We start from the raw sequence: 19,440 nt of genomic DNA on the forward strand, positions 1-19,440 counted from the left end.
TCACACTGCTGTTTAGCCTTCTGCTCTGCCTTCATGTACTTTGATATGCTGTGTAGCTCTTGATGTAAACAGACTTATTTACAGTCAGCTTTTAAGGAAATTGTCTCATCTAAAATTTAGATATTATATGAAATTTTTAGTATGACCGTTAAAAACCTCCACAACTAGACTTGACTGATGTTCCTTTTTACCTGTTTATATATGTTTTTGTTTGTTTGTTTAGTTTTGTTATGTGGCCATTTTGTATAGGAGGGATGGTCTGTTACTCGCCTCTAGTATAAAAGAACTGGCTGATTTTGGAAGAAGACGGTGAAGACAGAAGATGGCGAGGTCTTTTTATTAAGCTACACATATTAAAGTGCTGCCCACTGACCAGCCCTTGCTAGGAGCCCAGTTTACTTTTATGTTATGGCCTGACTATAGACCCAGAGAGACATGCATGCTAGTGGGCTGTAACACTGTTACCTCTCAGGGCTCTTTCTCTTACACCCCACAGGGGGGCGCATTTCATGGTTTGCACTATAAATGTTGCCACTCACAGCTTCTAATGTCCTGAGGCCCCAGGGCACTGGCCCCACTGGCCCGGTTCATAACCCAGCCGAGGCTCCAGGGGGCGCTATCTTGGAGCACCTTCAGCCACCGGCTCATTCCCCCACCGTGAGCTAAGAAGCGCTACTGGGGATCTTTCCTGCCTGCTGCCGTTAGACACCACAATGCCTGCTGTCGATGTGCAGCCCCCACAGCCAGCCTTAACGTCCCATTTTTAATGTGGTAAAAGCTGCTCTCTGTTTTTAATCATATAAATAACATACATTTATATTTATATTTATTTCTTGAACAATACTGTATTTTCAGGATTTTTTCATTATGCACTGTGTACTTCTTAAACTTGTTAACTTACAAAAATTTTGTTTACTTCTATAAATATTTACTCACTTGCACTATATCTGCTGTCTTTGCACGTCGTCTTTCTTTTACATTGTATGTTTGTATCTCTGCACTTTGCTGCTGAACGCAAGAGAATTTAACCCTGGGATCAACAAATCATCTTATTTTATACTCGGGGGATGAGAACCACTGCAGTGTCACATTAATTATGATCTGAATCGGCAAGTATTTAAACGTCACCTTTGGCAAAGGAACCAATAGTCTTTCTCTTTTTTGTCTGATGATAGTAGTTTATTGTTTAAGCCACACAGTTTGACTAAACACGTTAAACTAAAGCCTTCGTCTGAGTATGATCTAATGAATTCATGAGAGTGAAATTATTTGTTATCAAAACAGAAACATCCGTCTCATAAGACGACAATCTATTGTCGAGTCATTCTTTAATGGACATGCAGGGGAAAACAGGCAAACCAGTTTTTTCCAGCTCTGTGCTGAGGACTGAAATTTAAAATCCACTTTGCGATTAAATAACTTCCAATACCAGCTCTCAGAAAGTCAGGTTTTACAGTAATCCTCATCCATTTACCTCAGATGTTATTTATATAGAATACGGACAAAACTCTTTTTTAAATTCTCAAGATGATAGAATCTGTTAAAGGTACAAATTGGTGCATTCATTATAAATATGTTATTTCCTCATAGCTTGTATGTGTCTCTGTGCCATTTGACTGAGAGTCTGAATGTCATTAACAGTGTTTGTTTAAATGCACATTTACCTTTGATCTGTAGGAAAAGGTCCCTCTCTGAAGTTATCTGGGGGGCCCATTGACCAGTCACTCTTCATGGAAACACAGCTGGGTACAGGAGAGTCTGCTCTCTTCATCAGGACACTGTGGGCAGCGAGAGGAAACAAACCCTCATAGTATAAATATAATTCATACAATGGGGACGGCATCACACTGCTGTTTAGCCTTCTGCTCTGCCTTCATGTACTTTGATATGCTGTGTAGCTCTTGATGTAAACAGACTTATTTACAGTCAGCTTTTAAGGAAATTGTCTCATCTAAAATTTAGATATTATATGAAATTTTTAGTATGACCGTTAAAAACCTCCACAACTAGACTTGACTGATGTTCCTTTTTACCTGTTTATATATGTTTTTGTTTGTTTGTTTAGTTTTGTTATGTGGCCATTTTGTATAGGAGGGATGGTCTGTTACTCGCCTCTAGTATAAAAGAACTGGCTGATTTTGGAAGAAGACGGTGAAGACAGAAGATGGCGAGGTCTTTTTATTAAGCTACACATATTAAAGTGCTGCCCACTGACCAGCCCCAGCTAGGAGCCCAGTTTACTTTTATGTTATGGCCTGACTATAGACCCAGAGAGACATGCATGCTAGTGGGCTGTAACACTGTTACCTCTCAGGGCTCTTTCTCTTACACCCCACAGGGGGGCGCATTTCATGGTTTGCACTATAAATGTTGCCACTCACAGCTTCTAATGTCCTGAGGCCCCAGGGCACTGGCCCCACTGGCCCGGTTCATAACCCAGCCGAGGCTCCAGGGGGCGCTATCTTGGAGCACCTTCAGCCACCGGCTCATTCCCCCACCGTGAGCTAAGAAGCGCTACTGGGGATCTTTCCTGCCTGCTGCCGTTAGACAGCACAATGCCTGCTGTCGATGTGCAGCCCCCACAGCCAGCCTTAACGTCCCATTTTTAATGTGGTAAAAGCTGCTCTCTGTTTTTAATCGTATAAATAACATACATTTATATTTATATTTATTTCTTGAACAATACTGTATTTTCAGGATTTTTTCATTATGCACTGTGTACTTCTTAAACTTGTTAACTTACAAAAATTTTGTTTACTTCTATAAATATTTACTCACTTGCACTATATCTGCTGTCTTTGCACGTCGTCTTTCTTTTACATTGTATGTTTGTATCTCTGCACTTTGCTGCTGAACGCAAGAGAATTTAACCCTGGGATCAACAAATCATCTTATTTTATACTCGGGGGATGAGAACCACTGCAGTGTCACATTAATTATGATCTGAATCAGCAAGTATTTAAACGTCACCTTTGGCAAAGGAACCAATAGTCTTTCTCTTTTTTGTCTGATGATAGTAGTTTATTGTTTAAGCCACACAGTTTGACTAAACACGTTAAACTAAAGCCTTCGTCTGAGTATGATCTAATGAATTCATGAGAGTGAAATTATTTGTTATCAAAACAGAAACATCCGTCTCACAAGACGACAATCTATTGTCGAGTCATTCTTTAATGGACATGCGGGGGGGGGGCAGGCAAACCAGTTTATTTCCAGCTCTGTGCTGAGGACTGAAATTTAAAATCTACTTTGCGATCAAATAACTTCCAATTCCAGCTTGCAGAAAGTCAGGTTTTACAGTAATCCTCATCCATTTACCTCAGATGGTATTTATATAGAATACAGACAAAACTTTTGTTTAAATTCTCAAGGTGATGGAATCTGTTACAGGTAAAAATTGCTGCATTCATAATAAATATGTTATTTCCTCATAGCTTGTATGTGTCTCTGTGCCATTTGACTGAGAGTCTGAATGTCATTAACAGTGTTTGTTTAAATGCACATTTACCTTTGATCTGTAGGAAAAGATCCCTCAAAGAATCTGATTCGTTGCTTCACTGACCAGTCACTCTTCATGGAAACACAGCTGGGTACAGGGGAGTCTGCTCTCTTCATCAGGACACTGTGGGCAGCGAGAGGAAACAAACCCTCATGGTATAAATATAATTCATACAATGGGGACGACATCACACTGCTGTTTAGCCTTCAGCTCTGCCTTCATGTACTTTGATATGCTGTGAAGCTCTTGATGTAAACAGACTTATTTACAGTCAGCTTTAAAGGAAATTGTCTCATCTAAAATTTAGATATCATATGAAACTTTTAGCATCACTGTTAAAAACCTCCACAACTAGACTTGGCTGATGTTCCTTTTTACCTGTTTATATATGTTTTTGTTTGTTTGTTTAGTTTTGTTATGTGGCCATTTTGTATAGGAGGGATGGTCTGTTACTCGCCTCTAGTATAAAAGAACTGGCTGATTGTGGAAGAAGACGGCGAAGACAGAAGATGGCGAGGTCTTTTTATTAAGCTACACATATTAAAGTGCTGCCCACTGACCAGCCCTAGCTAGGAGCCCAGTTTACTTTTATGTTATGGCCTGACTATAGACCCAGAGAGACATGCATGCTAGTGGGCTGTAACACTGTTACCTCTCAGCGCTCTTTCTCTTACACCCCACAGGGGGGCGCATTTCATGGCTTGCACTATAAATGTTGCCATTCACAGCTTCTAATGTCCAGAGGCCCCAGGGCACTGGCCCCACTGGCCCAGTTCCTAACCCACTCGAGGCTCCAGGAGGTGCTATCTTGGGGCACCTTCAGCCACCGGCTCATTCCCCCACCGTGAGCTAAGAAGCGCTACTGGTTACACTGTGATTCAGACTGTTACCTCTCAGGGCTCTTTCTGTTACACCCCACAGGGGGGCACATTTCAGAAGCAGATCCATCCATTTCTATGCTGATCCAGACCAGATGATTCCTGCTGGGGCCTCTGTGAACATGAAGGGTAAGTAGATACATAGATAAATACACAATATCGAGTACTCAGCATTTTTACATCAAACTGATGAACTGGACTCATGTAACTATAATTACACATAGTAAAGAGGCTTAGTGCAAAATTTCAATGCCACATTTTTTCATAAATATATGTATAAACATCCTCTCCTGGAGCCGACACCTTATCATGGTGGAGGGGTTTGTGTGTTCCAGTGATCCCAGGAGCTAAGCTGCCCGGGGCTTTATGCCCCTGGTAGGGTCACCCAAGGCAAGCAGGTCCTGGGTGAGGAACCAGACGAACTGCGGGCATTAGACCTCTTATGATGAGTAAAAACATGGATTCACGTTCTCCCTCCCCTGGACGCGGGTCACTAGACTTTTATGGATGGGATTTCTAGGCTCAACCAGGTTGTTGAGGGTGTCCGGTTTGGTGACCTCAGGATTGGGTCTCTGCTTTTTGTAGATGATGTGGTTCTGTTGGGCTCATCGGACCGTGACCTTCAGCTCTCACTGGAGCAGTTCGCAGCCGAGTGTGAGGCGGCTGAGATGAGAATCAGCACCTTCAAATCCGAGACCATGGTCCTCAGCCAGAAAAGGGTGGAGTGCTGTCTTCGGGTCGGGGAGGGGGTCCTTCTCCAAGTGGAGGAGTTTAAGTATCTCAAGGTCTTGTTCACGAGTGAGGGAAGGATGGAGTGGGTGATCGACAGGCGGATCGGTGACTGCAGTGGGTGCATGTATACAGCAGTGATATTCCAGCAGACCAGGGGAGGGCAGATGTACATAAACAAAGTCCATCTACACAGTACAGTACAAAAACCACGACCTCCATCACACCTATCACCCCCCCACCCTCCCCCCGGAACTCAGAATACACGAAGCGGATGTGAGCCGGCTGTTCCAGAAACAGAAATCCAAGAAGCCCCCAGACCAGACGGAGTCTCCCCCTCCTGCTTCAGAACCTGTGCTGATCAGCTGGCTCCCATCTTCACCCGCATCTTCAATAGATCCCTGGAGCTGTGTGAAGTTCCCTCCTGCTTCAAACGCTCCACCATCATCCCGTCCCCAAGAAACCCACCATCACAGGACAGAATGACTACAGACCTGTCGCCTTGATGTCTGTGGTCATGAAATCCTCTGAACACCTGGTTTTAGCCCATCTGAAGGACATTACAGGACACCAGCTGGATCCCCTGCAGTTTGCCTACCGGGTAAACAGGTCGCTGGATGATACAGTGAATATGGGGCTGCATTATATCCTGCAACATCTCAACCGTCCAGGAACTTATGCCAGGATCCTGTTTGTGGACTTTAGTTCGGCTTTTGACACCATTGTGCCTAATCTCCTCTCCTCCAAACTCTCCCAGCTCAACGTTTCACCAGCTACCTGCCAGTGGATCACCAGCTTCCTGACAGACAGGAAGCAGCAAGTAAGGCTGGGGGGGTCACTTCTGAAACACGGTCCCTCAGTATCGGTGCCCCTGAAGGATGTGTCCTCTCCCCACTGCGCTTCTCCCTCTACACCAATGACTGCACCTCCAGGAACTCAGCTGTAAAACTCCTGAAGTTTGCAGACGACACCATCATTGGACTCATTCAGGATGGTGATGAGTCTGCAACCGGCAGGAAGTGGAGCGGCTGGTACTCTGGTGCAGTCAGCACAACCTGGAGCTGAACACGCACAAGACTGTAGAGATGACAGTGGACTTCAGGAGACGTCCGTCATCACTGCCCCCCCTCACCATATCAGACAGCCCAGTGTCTACTGTGGAGTTCTTCAAGTTCCTGGGTACCACCATCTCCCAGGACCTGAAGTGGGAGACCAACATCTCCTCCATCCTCAAAAAGGCCCAGCAGAGGATGTACTTCCTGAGACAACTGAGGAAGTACAGTCTTCCACAGGAGCTGCTGATCCAGTTCTACACTGCAGTCACTGAGTCTGTCCTCTGCTCCTCCATCACAGTCTGGTATGGAGCAGCCACCAAACAGGACAGGAAGAGACTGCAGCGGACCGTACGGACAGCAGAAAGATCATCGGTGCCCCCCTGCCCTCCATCACAGTCTGGTATGGAGCAGCCACCAAACAGGACAGGAAGAGACTGCAGCGGACCGTACGGACAGCAGAAAGATCATCGGTGCCCCCTGCCCTCCATCACAGTGTGGTATGGAGCAGCCACCAAACAGGACAGGAAGAGACTGCAGCAGACCGTACGGACAGCAGAAAGATCATCGGTGCCCCCTGCCCTCCATCACAGTGTGGTATGGAGCAGCCACCAAACAGGACAGGAAGAGACTGCAGCGGACCGTACGGACAGCAGAAAGATCATCGGTGCCCCCCTGCCCTCCATCCAGGACCTGTCTCTCTCTCAAGATCCAGGAAAATGGCAGGAAAATCATCACAGATCCCACACACCCTGGACACAGACTTTCTGACCTGCTGCCCTCTGGCAGACGATATAGAAGCCTGCAGACCAGGACACCCGACACAGGAACAGCTTCTCTCCCCTCGCCATCTCCCTCCTAAACAGCTGATCTGTCACACTGCTAAACACCTACAGCACTGCAACTGCACTGTATGTACAGTCTGTGAAATATATTTCTGTAATCTTTGTATTTTCTGTATATAAGATTTACATTGCTTACTGTATCGTATTGTTCATTTACACACTTTATGTGTATATGTGTGTGTATGTATATATGAATGTATATATGTACACATGTATATATATATATATATATATATATATATATATATATATATATACAGTATCCATAAATATATTTACATTTATAAATAGTATAAACATATCATACATACAAATAACACTTTTATACATTTTTTTAACATTTACATAACATTTACCTTTATATTTTTACACTGTTATGCTTGAGAGACCATCGACCGGAATCTAATTCCCTGTATGTGTTTGCTCACATACTTGGCCAATAACCACAATTCTGATTCCGATTCTAATTATGATTTTGATTCTGACAAAGGCTGATTTCCAAGGGAACTAAAAGTATGACAAGTTCGGGGTTAGAATTTAATGCTTTATTTCCAGAAGGTTGTGTATGTTTGTAACATTACAAAGTGTTTTTATAAAAATGAATTTTATCATAATTTGAAAACCATATCAAACACTGTACAGCAGGGGTCTCCATCTCCGATCCTGCAGAGCTACTGTCCAGTACGTTTTTCTATCCTACTGGCCATTTACCTGAGAACAGGTGTGACTCATCAGAAGCCAAGAAGTCACGTGAGCTCGTATAGGACGACCGCTTAGAGTCTTGCTGAGCTCCCAATTATTTAATTTCTCCACCATTTAACCTCCAAATCGCTATTACAATAGTTCCGAATATACTTTAACCATGTCGAAGTCACCGATTTACCTATTTTTTTCTCAACTCGTTCTCACACTGACAAGAAAATAAATAAATAAATCGGCTCGACAAGTAGCCGCTAGTCACTAAGTCAGGAAGACGAAGACTCCTATTCTATCGCGGGCGGTGCCAATTCTGTGCTGGGCCGAATTTTGACTCGTATCGATGGTATTGAAAAAAATCCCTAGACGCCTTGGACGATATAAAATTATCAGTCTCCTCCATTGAGAGATCTCTTTCTAGCTTATTACTGTTAATGATTTGTTGTGATTGTTCGGCTCCACTACTTACGGTTTGGCGGAGTGGCCCCAACCCCTGCCCCCAGTGGACATACATATGGGGTGATTGGTGTACGGATTGATTCTGATCGTGTATGGACTAATCATCCCGAGATTCAAATACGTCGTCCACGATTCATCCATAATATTATTGTGCCATGGTTGAACTGCACAAACATGTTTTTCATTGGTCACTTATATAAATTGTTTTTCAAGAATAACTTCTCACAGAAAGAGTTAGAACACCTGTCTTGTCTTCCTCTGGGGAAATGGACGCTTACCTTGCTTCTCCCAGGGGAAAAGAGGAAACGTTGCCTAAAATGCTTCGTTACCACAAGCGCAAACCCGCCGTCTGTGTAAAAGTGAAGTTTGTGTCTCTCAAATCACACCGTGTGTTTATTTTCCCGTAAAATGTGTGACCCCCCCCCCCCCGTATTTACCCCGGTCGGTGTCCGCGATGTGTGATTCATTCCTGGTCGATGGCTCTCCTGCGCCCTTTGCGGGACTGATAATAAAGAGCTGACACTTATACACACACAACACAATTAACCATGTGTGTGTGTGTGTGTGTATATATATATATATATATATATATATATATATATATATATATATACACTGAACAAAAATATAAACGCAACACTTTTGTTTTTGCTCCCATTTTTCATGAGATGGACTTGAAGATCTAAAATGCATTCCAGATACACAATATTACCATTTCTCTCAAACATTTCTCACAAATCAGTCTAAATGTGTGATAGTGAGCACTTCTGCTTTGCTGAGATAATCCATCCCACCTCACAGGTGTGCCACATCAAGATGCTGATCTGACATCATGGGTAGTGCACAGGTGTACCTTATACTGCCCACAATAAAAGGCCACCCTGGAATGTGCAGTTTTGTCTCACAGCAAAATGCCACAGATGCCACAAGCATTGAGGGAGCGTGCAATTGGCATGCGGACAGCAGGAATGTCAACCAGATCTGTTGCTCGTGCATTGAATGTTCATTTCTCAACCATAAGCCGTCTCCAAAGGCGTTTCAGAGAATATGGCAGTACATCCAACCGGCCTCACAACCGCAGACCACGTGTAACCACACCAGCCCAGGACCTCCACATCCAGCAGGTTCACCTCCAAGATCGTCTGAGACCAGCCACTCAGACAGATAATGCACGGCCCCATGTTGCAAGGATCTGTACACAGTTCTTGGAAGCTGAAAATGTCCCAGTTCTTGCATGGCCAGCATACTCACCGGACATGTCACCCGTTGAGCATGTTTGGGATGTGCTTGACCGGCGTATACGACAGCGTGTACCAGTTCCCACTAATATCCAACAACTTCGCACAGCCATTGAAGAGGAGTGGACCAACATTCCACAGGCCACAATTGACAATCTGATAAACTCTATGCGAAGAAGATGTGTTGCATTGCATGAGGCAAATGGTGGTCACACCAGATACTGACCGGTTCTGAGTCCCCAGACCCCCAATAAAGCAAAAAACTGCACATTCCAGGGTGGCCTTTTATTGTGGGCAGTATAAGGTACACCTGTGCACTACCCATGATGTCAGATCAGCATCTTGATGTGGCACACCTGTGAGGTGGGATGGATTATCTCAGCAAAGCAGAAGTGCTCACTATCACACATTTAGACTGATTTGTGAGAAATGTTTGAGAGAAATGGTAATATTGTGTATCTGGAATGAATTGTAGATCTTTAAGTCCATCTCATGAAAAATGGGAGCAGAAACAAGAGTGTTGCGTTTATATTTTTGTTCAGTATATATATATACAATGTTGTGCATGAACGAGTTCAAAAGAACGCGTTCATTGAACACGTTCATATTTCAGTGAACTTTGAACTGAACGCAACTTATTAGTAAATCAAGAACTTGAACGTGAATTTTATGTGTGATGAACGGCGTAGACGTCGTTCACTGTTAGAATGCAATTAAACATCGGGATTTATTTTCACCTGATGAGTCGAGTGACAAGGTCGGCTCACACATTTAAACAGCATGTTGTGTTGTCACTCAAGCACTAGCGAAGGGCTCCTCCGCTCGAAAAATAAAATGCACAGGCTGACTCTCGCTCAGCGCTTGTGTGCAGTGCATCTTGGGTAACGTAGTGTAAAGCCAAGGACAGTCGAATCTAATGTCTTTAGCTTCACACTACGTTTCCCATAATGCACACACACACATCTCAAAGGGCACAGCCTTGGCAACGCATGAGCGCGAAGCGAACTGCTGCAGCAGTAACCATGGCAAGCGCAGAGGAGGAAAGCTCAACCACCAGTGGAGCTGGCACAGAAAACACGGATGATGCTGGCTGTAACTTTGACAATTTACGGGCATTTTCACACTGTCTCACAGAGACTCTGACGGTAAAAACCTAACCTTTCGGTGCAAGCTTTGTCCACCTGCGATGATAAAACAAGTTAGAACATCAATGACCTCATTTTCCAATTTGAAAAGACACGTTGAGTTGAAGCATTCGTCCAGCGTGAAAGCATATATGCAAGCCCTTCAAGGTCATAGGGGGAAGGGCAAAACCCCCAGCCAAAGTCCCCAAACGACTCAAGTCACACTGCCTGCTGCCTTCAGGGGTATAATCTCCCAGCAACAGGTAGACAGATTAATAATAGACTACATTGTTGGAGATTTACAGCCACTGAGTAAGGTTGAAAAACCCTCCTTCATAAAACTAGTAACTGGTTTGCAACCAGGCAGACATGTGCCCTCAAGAAGACAGGTGCAGGGACTACTGAATAAGGAATTCATTGAGGTTATCAGTAATTTAAAAGCTGAACTTGCTGAGCTTGACTTTGTATGCACAACAGCTGACTGCTGGTCAGATGTCAACAATGGATTCATGGGCATCACAATTCATTGGCTTGATAAAAATGATGTGTCACTCAGGAGACCAGCAGCCCTTGCATGTCGTCGTGTCAGAGGGTCACACACATATGATGTCCTGGCTAAAGTGCTGACAGATGTGTACAAGGAATTTAAAATTCAAAACAAAATTGCGTGCACAGTGACTGACAATGCTTCCAATTTCGTCAAAGCATTCAGCTGTTTTGGAGACAGTGTTGTTATTAGAGCAGCTGATGAGGTGACTGAAGGCAGTGACACAGGATCTACTGCTGAGAGCTCCGATGATGAGGACGATGGTCTTGAGCCTGCACCTCTGTCAGAGTTAGAGGATCCCTGCCTCCCACCTCATAGAAGGTGCATGGCCCATACTTTAAATCTTGTTGCCACAGATGCAAAGAACGTAACGGATAGGCTGTACAACAAATTAGCGAGGCCTGTATTTTCCAAGGCATCTGCTCTGTGGAATAGGGTGAAAAGATTTTGTTGAGGAAAAGCTAAAGATTGGCTTTGTCACTCCGAACGACACACGTTGGAATTCTATGTTCCTCTCAATGCAGCGCCTGACTCACATAGCCACCTTGACTCCCCAGACTAGCAATCTAACAGTGCCATTGGATGCCACTCCTGAGTATGACAGACTCCTTCTGCACACCATCTGTGATGAGTTTGGGCTTCGTCGATTCACTCCAGACGAAATAGACTTCATCAACAAGTTTGTGAGTGTGATGGGTCCCTTGGCATGTGCTCTGAACATCCTTCAGGGGGAAAAAAACACATTCCTCGGCTACCTGGCTCCTACCATTGTGCAATTGAAAAATGATTTGGATGGTCTGTTGGATGAGAGTTCAAAGCCTACAGCTACACCAGGTCTGACGGCATGCCGCCCCCTCATCCAAACCTTGATGCAGTCACTCTCTAGAAGACTGGAAGGCTGTCTTGAAAACAAAGATCACATACTGGCAGCCATACTACTCCCAGTGTTCAAGCTGGACTGGGTGGAGGATCAGAGTAAGCGAGTGCAGTACAGATTGATGTTGAGGGAAGAGCTGCGATCTGTGAATGTGCCTGAGTCTGAGCAACCCCCTGATGACCTTGAGGGGAAAAAGAGTGCTTCATCCTTTTTTAAGTTCAAGCAAAGCCCATCAGCTGTCAATAAGTCTGAGGTGGACATCTATCTGGACGCCCCAACCACTGACGAGTTTACTGAATACATGGTGCTGCCCAAACTGAAGAAGCTCTTCATCAAATATAACACAGCAATCCCATCAAGTGCTCCAGTGGAGAGACTCTTCAGTACCGGTGGCCAGATATTTAGGCCCAGGAGAAACCGATTGGGAGATGCCAACTTTGAAAAGCAACTGCTGTTAAACGTGAACAAAAAACAGTTTGGACTGAAGCCGTAGGCATGGTCTGTGGAGTGTTCATTACTTACTACAACAATGGCTTCTGTATGTGAAAGTTTTTATTTTTAATAGTTCAGTGAGATGGTGCCACACACCTTCAAGAAGCGTGAGAGTTTTTTTTTTTTTAATAAAACTAAAGAGATATTTTGCTGAATAATAAATATTCTGTTCTGTCTAGTTTTCATTTGAGATGGATATGATGCCGATATGTGTTTACAGTACTTTTCTTTTCCTTCCATTGTCTAGTATTGGGGCAAGAGATAAATAAACCATAAATAAGAATCATATTTTGTGTCCTTTGTCTATTCATGTCCATATATGCAAGAATGTAGGTAGGTTATAGATGTATGTTAAAACAAAATAAATTTTCATTTAGACTATATATCGCACCTAAAAATAAAATGAACTGAACTTTGAACTAGTTCAAAAATTAAAATTGTGAGCTATGAATGTGAACAGTTCACTTTGAGCATGTGTGAACTGAACTTTGAACTAGATCATGAAAAGTGTGAACTTGCACAACACTGTGTATATATATATATATATATATATATATATATAGTACGCAAGTCTGATTCTAATAATCAGTAAAGAATGTCAAACGCAACCCACAGCGCAGCTGAATGACAGAAGGTGGTGTATATGTGTATTACACACACACAAACACACACACACACACACATATATATATATATATATATGTGTGTGTGTGTGTGTGTGTGTGTGTGTAATACACATATACACCACCTTCTGTCATTCAGCTGCGCTGTGGGTTGCGTTTGACATTCTTTACTGATTATTAAAATCAGACTTGCGTACTCTTTGCATTAAACAGTTTAAATACGACTATAAAGTATGACTATAATTAAGATCAGCACATTTCAGATTGGAGAACACAGAACAGATCCGTGGTAAAACCTTTGATTTAATAAAATGTTAAGCATTGAGTTTAACCCGGATGTTTCGGCACACTGGCATTAATCCCCAACACTTAATAAAAGAAAAACTTAATATAGCTTAAAAATATTACAGCTACGTCCCGGTCCATAATTACGCAGCACAGTATATTAGACGAACTCATGGCTGAGCGTAAGTAATTCAATATTATTGACGTTAATTCGAAAACTCTTCTGATACACGTAACCTACTGTGCTGTACGGACGTATAATTAATGTTTCATTATATTGAAAATTTTAAATTCCGCTGTATATGTAGGCTGTGTTAAACATATCAATTTTATTATTATTAATTTAATCTTACCTTGAAACAGAATATCTTTACATTATTCCAGAATCTTGATAAAATGTTTCTTGATAAAATGGCGACTCTGCCTTTAAAATCCCGACACTTAATTTCACTTTCGTTTACAGGCAGGAAATGATCAGATCCGTCTCATGCAAAAATGGACACGGACTCAGCGGCACATCGTAGGGTTTTGGGGGGATATTATCTATGTGAATTAATAATTAGTAACAATATCCGTAATTCGGTTATAACACAGATTCAGGATGATCGTGCGTGTAAAAAGCGGTACTGCAGTAACACTTAAATCATTAACAGTGGCGATTTGAGAAATTTAGAAATGGGGGGATCCAAGCTATTTGGGGGGGTCAAAGACAAAACTGTGGAATTTTATAATTTCATCAAAATATATTAACTGGTGTAGCGAAGTAAAGGTCAAACTAAACACTTGAATCACACTTTTTTTAAATTTTTTTTTCCAATACTCAACAAGTACAGGTAATATATTTTACAGACAGAACATTAAACAAAACAAAAACAAAAAATGATATTCAGACAAAGTTATTACAAAGAAAAAGATACCATCTCAATACCAAATATGACAGAACATTTTAGCACTATGTCTATACATCAGGTAAAAACGCATCAAAAGCGCATTGTTTTTTTATTTTTAGACTTTCTGATTAGATTAATATAATTTATTAGGTCTAATTTGTGAACAGGGAAAAATAGGTTAGATTTATTGTATTTACATTTATGAATATAAAATTAATAGTATTAAATTTATCTGTATTGTCCCGCTTGGCTCGTACGATCCTCCTGTGTGCCACGCCCCCTCGTTAACCTCATATGTAACCCCGACGTTATCAGATGTTTCTTCTTCTTTCATTCAGTCCTGTGTATTTAAGTCCACGTCACAGTACGTATCCCCAGTTCCGTCATTGACGTCGTGCTGCGCCTCGTCTGTTCTACCTAATAAGCCGGAGCTCCTGATTCTCCGCTCCCTGCTCGCCCGACGGCGATCGTGACATGTATTCTTCCAGACACAAAAAACCCGCAAAAAACATCTTTACAAGAAAACTGAAAATTATGACATACATTTGTTTGTATCATGTTAAGCATATCAGAGTAGAATTTTTCAGAAAAAGGACAAGACCAAAATAAACGAACATTAGTTTTGCAGTCACATTCACAGAAAGAACAGCTGCACTGTAAAAAAATGGCTGTGAAATTAACAGCTAAATGCTGTAAAATACCAACATTAAAAAAGTGTAAATAGAAAAACAATGAAGCAATGTTTTATTTACAGTAATATTCACTAAACTATTAAACCAAACAAAACTTTTAATTTTAAATGTTAAATGTTAAAATTATTATATTTCTATGTGTAATTTCTAGATCACTATAGTTTAAACAATGAAATTCTGTAATACAAAAAACTACAGAATACAGGTAAAATAACAAAATAACAGTGTTAATCTAATGTGTTTTGTACAGAAGAAAACCGTCTAATAATTTACAAATAAATATGCTATAATTTACAGGCAAGATCATGTACAACTACAATTAAAGTATGACAAAAATAATTACATTAAATTAATTACATATACCAATCAGCCATAAAATTAAAAATAAATACCACTAATTATCTTGATACCATGATGTGTTGTGAGGTATAAAGGAGTGTTTGAAGTAGGAAATGAGTCTTAGGGGGTGTTATCAACATGCAGCAAAAGTGGTTAAAGGAAGGACAAGTACTGAACCAACATTTTAGTGCTTGATATGATCAACAGCTGCATAACTCATGCAGTCTAGTCAGAGTGCAAAATTAATTTGAATTTAGCACATATAATAGGTGAACATTTACTTATGATGCATTGATTTATACTCAGTGTAAAAAGTTTGAGAACCACTGGTGTAGTGTAACTATTTTCCTTAATAAAGGAACTCATGAGTGTTCACGAAGTGTTCCTTAAAACCTGCACTTTACTGTTGACTACAGTGCACTTGACTGTAGTGAACATAGAACATGATGTTAATATTGTAGGCAGAGTAATTTATAGTTAGAGCCATAAATATTTGACATTGACAAAAATATGTCACTGTAATTGAAAGAAAAAGTTTAATGACTTCCTAATGTTTACATTTTCACGTTGCAATTGTATGTGTATATGTCTAATAAACAGACAATTTGCTACTTAATTATTTAGTCCTTTATAAATGATAAAATGATTGGTTTCCGTTAAAATAAAATGTCATTGCATAATATTAAGGCCTTAACGTCAATCTGAATGTAAAAGTAATGTATTTCAGTGTATATTTTACATTCCCGTGAAAATACACGTATACGTTGGAAATTTCAAACCGGGTGAGCTCTGTGTTGTCAAGCAGCCAGTGTGGCGAAGTTCACGGCAGAACAGTTGGCCTGAGTGCGCGCGCTGTCTGCAACGAGTGGAGCTGGACGTACATGAAGACACGGAGAGTCTAACATCTTTTTTTCAGTGTATTTAAAGTTTAAGACCGATTGTTGTGTGGAAAATACTAGCGTCTGTCTTTAACCGTCGATGCGTTTAGCAGTCAGTGATAACGTGTTTCACGCTTCAGAATTAGTGGGTCTAATTAGTGGGTTTCACGCTTCAGACTCTTCCAGTTAGTTTTTTAGCTAACTTAATATTTTTAAGTGGTGGTTTTTGTTGCATTTTGCCAGAGGTTACAAACTTTAATAATTGGCAGTTTGTTAGTTTGAAAAATATGATAACATTTTTTTTTTTGCAGCAAAGCAATAGAGAGTTTGAGGGGTTATGTTTTACATTGTACAGTTCATAGAAACGAACCTCATTGTTTTTTAAATTGTGTTGGCGCTAACTGCAAGCGGACATTTTCTACTTATGCAGCGTTTAAAGCTCATTTCTATCGCGTTCATAACGTACCTATACGTCTTGCTACTGCTACAGCCGTTGTTACATATTTCAAATGTGCAGTTTCGTTGTGTACACGCCACTGTCACACAGTGAAAGAACTTGTATTTCACTTAAAAGAGCACTTAGTTGAAGGGCGACCTGTGACGTGTCCAGTAAAATGTTGTAAAAATACATTCGCTGTGAAATCATCATTTACTGCTCACGTGTCCAGGAAACATAAAGCATGTTCAGTAGATAGTATAAGTGAGATGTACAGAGAAACTATTGCCTCTTCTTCAGCTATTAGTGCATGTGAAGATGCTTTGCAAAGCTCAAATGATGTTACAACAAATATAAGCTTTGAAATGACAGAAATTTTTTATGAGACTTTTCTTAGGAATGTATCTTTGTTCTACCTAAAACTGCAAGGACAGCTTCTTCTTCCAGCTTCAACAATGCAGACATTTGTAGAAGAGATGCAAAATGTGCATGAGTTGGGACAGGATTACACTTTATGTAAACTACAGTCACTGTTAAAAAATGACATGTGTCTAACCGATGATGCTATTGCTAAAGTATGTGATTGTGTTAAGGATGCAGATCTGTTCTCTGTTTGTCATCGTGGACCACTGACGACAACGTATTCAAGAGCTCAGACATTTAAAAAGATGTTCAAGTACACAGACCCTAAAAAGATAACATTAGGAACTGATGAAAATATCACACAAAAGTTTGCTTACTACATACCTTTGTTACAGACATTAAAAGGCTTATTAGAATCAGAATTATGGAAGAATTCAGTGTCACAACAGTCTTGTGAAACACACCCAGATGTTTATAGTGACATAAATGATGGACAAAACTTCAAATCCAACCCGTTCTTCATTGAAAATCCAGGATGTCTGAAGTTAATTCTGTACCCGGATGCTTTTGAAATTGTCAATCCCCTTGGCTCTGCTAAGGAAAAGCACAAAGTTGTTGCAGTTTATCTTTCTGTGGCAAATTTACCTGCCAATGTCCAGTACTGATCACATGTCCCTTGTCTTACTGTGTGGAGAGAGTGACCTAAACCAATTTGGAGGTGCTAAGGTTTTCTCTGAGATGTTGGTAGATTTAAAACACCTAGAGGAAAATGGAATAATAGTGGGTGGTGAAACAATCAAAGGGGCTGTGTATAGTATTGCTGGTGATAATTTGGGTTCACACAGCATTGGTGGGTTTACTGAAATCTTTAGTCGTTCCCAGTACTTCTGCAGGTACTGTGAAATCACACAGAGTTTCAGAGTGATGATCCAAATGTCTGTGGTCCACAGCGCACACCAGAGAGTTCTGATTCTGCTGTTGGTGGTCTACAAGCTGAAGACAACAGAGACATCAAAGGCATAAAGGTAAACTCTGTCTTCAATACTCTGAAATCTTTTCATGTTTGCTAGCCTGGTCTCCCACCTTATTTAGGTCATGACATATTTGAGGGTGTCTTATCCTATGATGTTGCTCTGTACTTGAAGTACTTCATTAAGAAAAAGAAATGGCTGACATACTCACTTTTGAACCGGCGCATCAAGCAGTTCAGGTACAGAGGATCTGATGCTCTCACAAAACCATGTGCTGTCAGCTCTGGAGCGTCCAAGCTTTCAGGTCAAGCCATTCAAACCTGGAATCTCTTAAGGTTGCTGCCTGTATTCATTGGTGACAAAGTGCAAAATCCAGAAGATGATGTATGGCAGTTAACTCTGCAGCTTAAAGATGTTGTTGATATGATTTGTGCCCAAAAGATTTCGGTGTCACAGGTAGCCTATCTTGACATTGTAATCCAAGAATATTTGGAATGAAGAAAGGGCTTATTTCCTGAGAGTACATTAAAACCAAAACACCATTTCATGAGGCATTATCCAGCACTCATTTTGAGGATTGGCCCCTTGATCAGGTTATGGACGATGCGTTTTTAAAGTAAGCATAGCTACCTCAAGAGATGTGCCAGGCATCTGAAAAACTTTAAAAACATCTGCCTAACTTTATCCGAAAGACATCAGCTGTTTCAAGTATATCTTTCAGCTGGGCCAGGATGCAGTCAGCTTCTTCAGGTCAAAGACAGTTGTACTTTTTATCCTAACCTTTACAGTGATAAAATAACACATGCAGTGAGAGAGTTTGGCTTTTCAGAAAGCAATACTACAGTATCTACAAGCATACAGTATAAAGGCACATCATATGAAAAAGGGCATTTTATTGTGTCCAAAAATGATGAGTCTTTGGAGTTTGGAGAACTTCTTGTTATTTTAATAAAAAATGATGCAGCTGTGTATTTTGTGATGGATATACATAAAGCTGCCTATCATTCTGAATATCATCTGTATGCAGTGACAGAACAGAGTACCAGCTTCTAATGTCTTAACATTAATGACTTGGTAGATTTTTATCCGCTACCATCATGCATAGTTAATGGACACCAAGTCATTCCTCTGAAACATAGTGTGGTGTCTAAATAAACATGATCTTGGGCACTGTTGTGGAGAGACCACTCAAAAATAAAAATGCTTAGTAAAACTGATAAAATATTGATTACTGGTTTTGTTTAAGGGTAAACAAAAATGAAAAGTGTAAATCCTCATTCCCATTATACACTGGAAGCAGAGGTTTGTCTTAACTGTACATACTGTGTTAATTTTTTTCATGTGTAATCATGAAAACTGGTGCCATTCTTTCTTAATTCCAGAAATGAACGACTTGGAACCTACATTTCTACCCACCGCAGTCACTGAGGTCTTGCCTGACCTTCCAGAGGTGGCAAAAAATATTCTAGAAGAGACCTTACAGTCCCTTGGAGTGGAGACATATGATGATTTTAAATTCATTGAGAA

General features: G+C 41.0%; 1 protein-coding gene across 9 annotated transcripts in view; it reads right to left on the minus strand.

The window, feature by feature from the left end:
* Nucleotides 1-13,837, minus strand: part of LOC125721462 (NACHT, LRR and PYD domains-containing protein 12-like) — a 360,988-nt gene extending 347,151 nt beyond the window's left edge. For 2 of the 9 annotated variants that reach the window (XM_048997379.1, XM_048997377.1), the window contains exons 1-4: nucleotides 13,698-13,837; nucleotides 4,390-4,491; nucleotides 3,509-3,622; nucleotides 1,665-1,778 (exon numbers count right to left, since the gene is read on the minus strand). In XM_048997379.1, the coding sequence (XP_048853336.1) occupies nucleotides 1,665-1,778; nucleotides 3,509-3,622; nucleotides 4,390-4,451 (290 nt within the window). In that variant the 5' untranslated portion in view covers nucleotides 4,452-4,491; nucleotides 13,698-13,837. The remainder of the gene's footprint in view (nucleotides 1-1,664; nucleotides 1,779-3,508; nucleotides 3,623-4,389; nucleotides 4,492-13,697) is intronic. The other 7 variants (XM_048997382.1, XM_048997376.1, XM_048997381.1 and 4 more) reach the window with 4 other exon arrangements.
* Nucleotides 13,838-19,440: the final 5,603 nt, after the last annotated feature.

This window comes from Brienomyrus brachyistius, unplaced genomic scaffold (assembly GCF_023856365.1).
Source record: "Brienomyrus brachyistius isolate T26 unplaced genomic scaffold, BBRACH_0.4 scaffold33, whole genome shotgun sequence".
NCBI lineage: Eukaryota > Metazoa > Chordata > Actinopteri > Osteoglossiformes > Mormyridae > Brienomyrus > Brienomyrus brachyistius.